This window comes from Anneissia japonica, unplaced genomic scaffold (genome assembly GCF_011630105.1).
Source record: "Anneissia japonica isolate Jap-2015-1 unplaced genomic scaffold, ASM1163010v1 scaffold2069_len581484_cov189, whole genome shotgun sequence".
NCBI lineage: Eukaryota > Metazoa > Echinodermata > Crinoidea > Comatulida > Comatulidae > Anneissia > Anneissia japonica.
Genome location: NW_022741553.1, coordinates 283,218 through 291,619, shown reverse-complemented (window position 1 = coordinate 291,619; position 8,402 = coordinate 283,218). Strand labels below are relative to the sequence as shown.

Genomic DNA, 8,402 nt, shown 5'->3' with positions numbered 1-8,402 from the left:
GTGCGCCCCCACGCAATTCCCTAGACAGGCCACTGCATTTAACCTTGCAAAGAACTATACAGAATTTAAAGATTCTTGCTAGAAGCAGAGGTGGCGTCAGAAAATTGGCCGACAAGGGGGGGGGGTCCGACATGTGTGAGACAGAGAGGTCTAAACCAAGGCGACGACAAGTCTCGGTCGACGGCCTGGAATGAAAGGGTTCATATCGCTTAATTTGGTCCTAAATGTGCTTTTAGACCATAACATTAGGGATTGGCAATCAAAATAGCAATATTTGGATAGGTAAATTATTATTTTTTTTTAATTTTTGGCACGATGACCTAGTTGTTCTTTGGACGACAGGAGGGTCCAGGCCTGTCTGACAGGTGGGAAAATTCCCCCTCCCCCCTTGCCAATGCCACCACTGGATAGAAGCCTGTGTATGACACCACAGTGTGAAATATGTAAGATACACCATACGCACAAATCCATGTGAAATTTGTAAATATTACGGACCTATACCATGCCCGTTTTTTTTACATGGATATTTAATGTGTAATACACGGATGCATGCTGATCTTATAAGGACAATAACATGGACGCAAGGTAGCTGATGATGCATTATAAATTTTCCTTGGCACGTGATGCATGTAAGTTGTTTTTTTTTTTGGTGTCAATCCAGAATTAGACACACAAATAAATTTTGATCTTATATTCTTGGCAGAAAATGGTCTGTAAAAATAGCAAAAACTGAAATGTTTTGATCTTTGTCTCATTGAACTCAATGTTTTATTTAATTTTTCAAGGGGTTTCCCCCCAGATATCACCATAGACAGTATATTTTTAAAGTGAAATTTTTACAAAATGTTTTATAGCCACATGGCCTTAAATTAAAAGCTTGCATTATTAGATAAAAGAAAATTTCACATTACATAATCATAGCCAATAGCAGGAGGGAAAATTTCAGGATATTTGTTCCTTAAACCAGTGAAGAAGGATGAATATAGACGCACAAAATTCACAAGGAAATGCCACTTACAATATGAAATATAACACGATTCCTTTGAATTGTTGAAACTAAAACTGTAAACTTTATTTTACATGGAAGCATTTGGAACAGCACTCAGCCTTCTGGATTCCAATTGGGATATTAAAGTTGGCATAATTTCAAGGGACCTTTTCACATTCTCTACTTGATGATAAAACATCATATTCACATTCCTTTGCGAAAGGCAAATACTATAAAATGTGGCTTGTAAGTGAAGTAGATGAGATGATGATGGTACTGTGCATTTAATATTATCTTATTAAATATGGTTCAAATAAAATTAAAATAAATAATAAATGTTACATTGTCATTATCATCATTAATCACTTGCTTGTGAAGACAATAATTTATAGCATATGAATAAACTTAAATACAGCTATGAAAGTATGTCTAAATGAAGCATAACAATTTCCATGAAAATGGACTAAGAAACGGTACACAGTATTCTGGTAATGTTTCATAAAATGATTAATAGCAAATAAAGAATATAGAAATTAAAAACTTGCAATGGAAGTTAACTTACTTGGGTCTTCTTGGAGATGAAACAGTAGATGTTTTTATACCAGTGCTATCCTTGGTTGTTGTATTGTTGGTGGGTGAAGCATTCAAGCCTGAACTTGTTTTACGGCTTGGAAAATCAGATCGCCTGTACAGCACATCACCAATTGCCTGCCTTGCATCCGTCCTAGTCGTTGGGGTACGTACTACAGCTGACGGGCTTAAACTCTTTCTAGATTCTACTGGAGACAAGACTGGTGTGCTAGCACGGCGTAATAATGGGGGCGGTGTCTTTGATTCAGTTTTTTGAGAGACAGTTGTGTTGCGGCGCTCCAACGAAGGCCGAGCAGAAAAGGCTGGTGAGGATCTTCCGGATGATCCGTTTGATGAAGTTGGAGCAAAAATGTTTTTATCCGGTTCTGTGACAGGGTTAGGAGAAACTGGCATACTGCCATTCTGAGAGGCCACACTTTCTATGGATTGTACTAGCGATTTTACAGACAATGGTTGCGTCTTCTTACGCCCACCCCCTTGCCGAAGTTGAGCTAATTCCTTTTCTACAGGCTTCATGTAGGCTTGCATCCGTTTCCTAATTTCACTCTCAGTGAGAGGAGGTTGGGGTTTCACCTGTACAGGTGATGGTAATTGTCGCGGTACTTTGTTCAGCCTCTCAATTTCTTGGTTTAAACAAGTGATTTTTTCTATAAGGTCCTTACGTTCCTTGGTAAGCAAGTCAACAGAAGATTGAGCCTCACTACGATAATCGTTGGCAATTACTACAGCTAATTGTAAATCTGCCTGGAATGACTTCCATTCATCAGCTGCTCTTGTACTAGTCCTCTTCAACTCATTTAAATTCCGTTGTAAATCCTGTTTCTCTTGCTTCAGATTTTGCAGCGATTTGTTCAGATCTGATATAGTCTGTAGGTGCTGTTGGGTGTCGGCTTTAAGCCGCTCTGTCTCAACATCCATCTCCTCCACTGCATCTTTTAAATTGATCACTTCCGTTTCTAACTCTTGCTTCTCACACTCAAGCTCGTCCATCATCTGCTTCATTGCGGTTAACTCCTCATCTTTTTCTGATTCATACATATCTTGATACTTTACCAATTCTTCATGTAAATTCTCTGTCTCTTCCTTACTGGTTTGCAGTTCTCTCTCCAACTGTGTACATCGGTTGTCCAACTGCTCTTTTTCAGATCTGGCATTTTCAAGTAACATATCAAGATTTAAATTGCCATCTGGATCCTGATATTCAACTAAATGAGCAGACTTACTTTGTTCATCTTTTAACTGTACTTTTACCTTGAGAAAACCCTCCTCAAAATTCATTATAGTTTCATTTAATTGAACGATTTCTCCCTCTAATTTCTCTTTTTCATTTATTAATTCCTCGTTTACTTGCTCCATCTCATAGAGTTTGTTCTGAAGTTTTTCTAAATTACTTCTGCTATCGCGTTGATCAATCAACGTTGCTATAAGTTTCTGCCCATCTATGCTTGTTTTACTAGCCTCCATGAGTTCTGTTATTCGTTTATTAATTTCCTCTTTATCGCATTTAAATTCTTCTTCATACTTTTTACTATCATAATCAATTTTGTTCTCCTTTATGAAAGTGTTAAAGTGGTCAGTAAGTTTTTCCAAACGTTCAGCTTTTTCTATTCGTTGACACAAAAGTTCAAAGAGAAGAACTTTCTCCTCATTTAGTTTATCATTATCCAGTGAGAGGAAATTGTTGTTCTCTTGCAGATCTGTGAGTTCCTGAAGAGTGGCTTGCAACTCCTCATTTACAGTGTAGTGATTTTCCTCCATCTGAAGGATCCGATCTTGTAAACATGCTACTGACCCTTCTCCCTCACTACTTACAATGTCCCAGTTATTATCAGATGCGTTTGATGGATCATCTGCAAGACCGGATCCGTCAGAAGATGATGATGGCAGGAAAGGAAGCAATAAAAGGTCGTTCACTAAACTACTCTCTGATGGCATACGCTCAAGCGTTGTGCTATCTGGTTCTGTTGGCAGGATCGGGCTTTCTCCACGTGATCGCGAACTACCTTCTAATGCGAGTAACATTGCCTTTTCATAATCAGTTTTGGAGTACTGCATTGAAGAATCAAGTGCTGTTATTTTATCTTTGAGTGTTCTGTTTTCTTGTTTAAGCAGCTCTAATTGCTGTCGCATCGCCATGTTCTCCTGTTGTGTTTGATGCAGAAGCTCATTTATCTCTGTCCACCCAGCAGTATTTAAGTCTGTCTGACTCATGTTGGCAGTAACCCACTCGGGTGACTCGTCACTGGTGGAATGTTCTACCGGGGGTAAAGGGGTGGTACTATCAACCTGGTAAGATATAAAATGACACTATAGTTAAATGAAGGAAAATATAGCTGCTTCTTTTCCAGAAAACTATAAGGAAAAGATTTATTTGATACAACAAAAGTGCAAGAAAATTTAGTAGATATGTCAAATTTGATTTCATTAGAAGGAAACAAGTGTTGTAGTGTGAAGCTACTAAATTTAAGTTGTAAGGAGACAACTTTTGGAAGAGACCATTTTTTCTGTAGTATGCAATATAATTTAAATAACTAAAATAATAGTTTCAAATTCATCTTTTTCAATAAAACCAAAAAGGATAAAAATACATAGATTTATTGAGTCACATGTTAACCATTTAAGATTTTTTCTCACAAAATCACTGTGATTCATTCCAATATAACAATTTTGTAAACTTTATGTCTCCTTAAAACTTAGAACGATCGATTGGGATCTCAGAGGTGCAACTATTTCCTTTCAGGGACAGACTCAACAAACTTGATAATATAATAACGAAACACAGCAAATTCTGATTGGATTAACAGTGGCTTATATTTGATTGAATTAATCAAAGTCACTTATTAATATCAGGTATATGATTGTGCAGTGAAAAATCTGGATAATCGAATAAACTTTTGTTTAACTAATCAGAAATTTGTTCAATAGAAATTAAAAAGCATTCAAATCTGATGTTACACCCACTACAGTACTACAGTATGTCGAATAACTGAAAAAGCTCACAAAATACAGAGTTCTTCATTTGATGCTTTCAATACCTTTACAGGATAATGATTATGGCAAAGATTTTTGTCTGCAAACTGAAATTAACTGTGCAATTTAATACCACAGTTAGCTTCCGTGTAAAACAATTTATTTACTTATAAGTAATGCAATAATATATTTTACAAATTTAAATTACTTTTACAGTTGAATACATTTTTATTTAAGAGTTGTTTTGTATTTTCATTCATTCATTCTTCAGTTATTTATATGGTGCCTTTCTTTGCAGTTGCAAAGTTCTAGCATCCCACAATGCACCCCAAACCCCACAGCAAGTATGGAACTGCCCAAGCTCAAACAGACAAGAAAATTTCCAAATAAGAAGCAGTGAAATCCTTAAAATCGCAGACAAAATGCAAATAAAAGACAACACAGATTGGGATAAAAAAAAAAAAAAAAACACAAATTCGGAAAAAAAAAAAAAAAAAAAAAAAAAAAAAACCACCATGAAAAAACAAATTTATTTTGTTCCTTTTTGTGATATTAAATAAATTAAAAACATAAACCGTAGGTCAGTTGGTGGAGCCTTTTTGGTTCAATCCTAGATAGGAGCCAACATTATTTTTTTTTTTAAATTGCATGAAAATAGGTAGTCTAATGTATGTAATTCTATATTGAATCCTTGTTTCAATTAATACACCAACACAATGCAAGCCCACTTGTTCTGTTGCATTCTCCCTTCCAGTAGATGGGGTCATCTTTTGTTGCAAATACAGCAACACAGAAAATGAACAGACTACCTGAGGCAAAAAACAGGAGTTTCATTCCTTTTCAGGATGTATGGCTTTAAGATCCTTAGATTGTTAGTTCATAATATGTAAAACAAACTTTAATTCTTGCTTTAGTACTCCCACTGAAAAAAACTGATGCACAGTATTAGGCAATAAGAATAGCGAAGAAAAACTGCACTTAGATTTTATGAATCTAGCAAACGAAGCGTGAAATTTGGAGGTTCAAATTGCAATATGAAAAAGCGAGAATCCACATTTCACAACACGGGGACTTTTTTAAGGCATTGTCATACTTTACATATGCATGATTCAGAATCTTCGTAGTTGACATTATAAAAAAAAATATCAAAGACATAGTATATGTTTGGCTAATTAAGTTGAAATAAAAAATTGAACACTTAGTTTGTACCATATAATTAAGTAACTCTACGCTATTATATTTTTTGACAATTAACACATTATAATACAGTTCACCACGGAATCTTTTACCTAGTGGCCCGAACTATTATCAATACTTGTCCAACCTGGCCAGGGGTATCAGCCAATTTAAGGGTCTATGGAAAGCATCCAAAGGTTACGAAAACTGTGTTTTTGCATATTTTTAATTGCCACAGAAACTATTTTCTTGTTTTTAGATTAAATAACTTTATGTATGAAGTAAGCAATTAAAATGTTGAATTTAATTTATGTTTATTATTTTGTATTTATAGGATTTATTTATATTTACTAGCTTAAGACAGACACTATATCATTAACCATTCAAATACAGAAAAAGGGTCATTCAATCATGTGTTGTACTGAGGTGGGTATAAGGCTGTTTCTTGAATATCAAATAGGGTCAAGTTTGGGGGAGGGGACAAATGATTTTTAGGGCAGCTACAATTGCTAGCAAGACCAGACTAGCAACATCTCTAGCTTGTACCAAAAGGTAGGCTTATACCAAGTAGGGCCTAATGATTGAATTCCGTAGACATCACTGGGACAAAAGCAACTCATCTAATATATACAAATAACTGATATCATTATCTCATTCAATTGTCATTTCCTATCTACAGGCTACAGCAAAGTGTTGATGTTTTTACTTCATTAGGAGGCTAATTAATTAGCTAATTAGTTATTTCTGTTTTTCAATCTCATTAATCAAAATTAAAAACAATTCATGTTATTTTTACTCTCTGTCATCAAAGTAAATAATCAGTTCATAATTAATGGGTTTTTCCCTTAGCAAAGAATACTCAGGAAATGATTAATATTCAATGCATAATTGAAGGGAAATATTTCATGAATATTCATAAGGTAAGATTTCACCTAGGTAACAGTAATTTAACCATGACTCTGTATTCTACAGAGCTTTTTTTAATTATCATAATGATTATGTAGTCCTCGATACTTTGATCAATCATCAATAAACATAATACGTACCGTAGTGTACATATTGAAAGGTAAATAAAATACCCAACATACAGTATTAACGTAATCATCACCATGCCCCCTTGAGGGCATAGTACAGTATGTTTAAATATGAAAATGTAATTCTGGTGGATGTTAACCCTGTAAATCCGGTGTGGCAGTACATGATGGGTCATGTGTCACTGTCACCTTAAGTACCTTAGGCCAAAAAAAAAAAAATTGTTATGTTGCCCTTAAATGGAAAAAATCGAGATCATCGGTCAGTCGGATTTTAAAATTTTTAAAATTTTAATTTTAATTTTTTTTTAATTTTAATTTTTTTTTTTAGCAATACTTGAAATAGGATAGGCCTTAATCAGCAGTCCCCTCATGAAGACCAGGCCTAAAGGCTTGTAGCTTGTAGGCACCACAATAGAACGATGGCAAGCTTGCCAAATAAAAAATATTCAAAGTAATGACATGATTATACTATACCAAGTGTATATCAAAATAAATTTAAAATTAATAAATCAGATTAAAGAAAGTTTTATTTGGCTTCGAAACATAAAACAATAATGTGTAACCAATCCAGACGATCACGCACTGGCAGGTCGAGCAAAACCATACAATGGCTATGAAAAATGTCCAAACAAGCGCCCTCTATGTAATACAATGAAAATAAACTTTGAGAAAAAAAAGAGAAAAATATTTCGTCTATGGTTGGGAGCTGAAAATGTACCGGCTTTAAAGCGATGGCTAGACCTAAGCCTGTTTTTAGTTATTGTCCAATATACTGTAAGGTAATGAATACTATACAGTACAGTAGTAAAGAATAGGCTAGGCCTAGATCTGGTCGTGGCTTGACAGCTCAGTGCGAGAGATCCGATATATTATCGTCGTCACTCTCGGTTCTCAAAATTATGCCTTTTAATTTACCAATTTTACATGTGCATCTATGGCCCGATTTTAATAAAAATACATGTCTCTTTTAGATTTTATGTTCTAAATGTAAATTTTGGCAGTGGTATTTCTCGAATTTGTACTTAAACAAAATTTAAAAAAAAAAAAAAAAATGGAAATTTTTGGTCGGTCGCGGAGGGCAACACAACATATCTTTTTTTTGGGCCTTATTACTGTACCTTGACTGTACCGAAGTCAGACTCATCATACAATAAAAAAAAAAAAACACCACCATACATTTCCACTCCAATCCAAGGCAGGTATAGGGCATAAATATATGCTTCCACTGGGAGCCCATTTTTTTTATTTAGTTAAAAACATCTAAGTGGAAAAAAGAATAAAAATAAAATCTTTTGATGAAAAATAAATGCAAGTACAGGTATGTGAAAATAATAACAAAAAAGGGTGTACTTAGGCCCTCACTTGAGATCCTATGACAAGATTTTTTTTTTTAATTGATGGGTTGAGAGGATTTTGAGCTAGAGTACACTAATTTATCAATCATAGGCAACAACATGTTAAAAATTTTCAACACCCCCTACAATCGATATCCAAAAAAATTGGCCTTAACATAATTAGAAATAAAATAGGGAGGTACCATTGACATAACCATATTCGTTATCATTTTCGTAAGCTTGCGAAATTCCCCAATAGCACTACAAAATATACACTTTAGAAAGCCTCTCATCATCATTCATAAATGC

At 34.6% G+C, this 8,402-nt stretch overlaps 1 protein-coding gene across 6 annotated transcripts in view; it reads right to left on the bottom strand.

Moving 5' to 3' along the window:
* Positions 1-8,402, bottom strand: part of LOC117118755 (cytospin-A-like) — a 28,901-nt gene that overhangs the window by 9,321 nt on the left and 11,178 nt on the right. For all 6 annotated transcript variants that reach the window (XM_033263441.1, XM_033263442.1, XM_033263438.1 and 3 more), the window contains one exon: positions 1,551-3,865. In XM_033263441.1, the coding sequence (XP_033119332.1) occupies positions 1,551-3,790 (2,240 nt within the window). In that variant the 5' untranslated portion in view covers positions 3,791-3,865. The remainder of the gene's footprint in view (positions 1-1,550; positions 3,866-8,402) is intronic.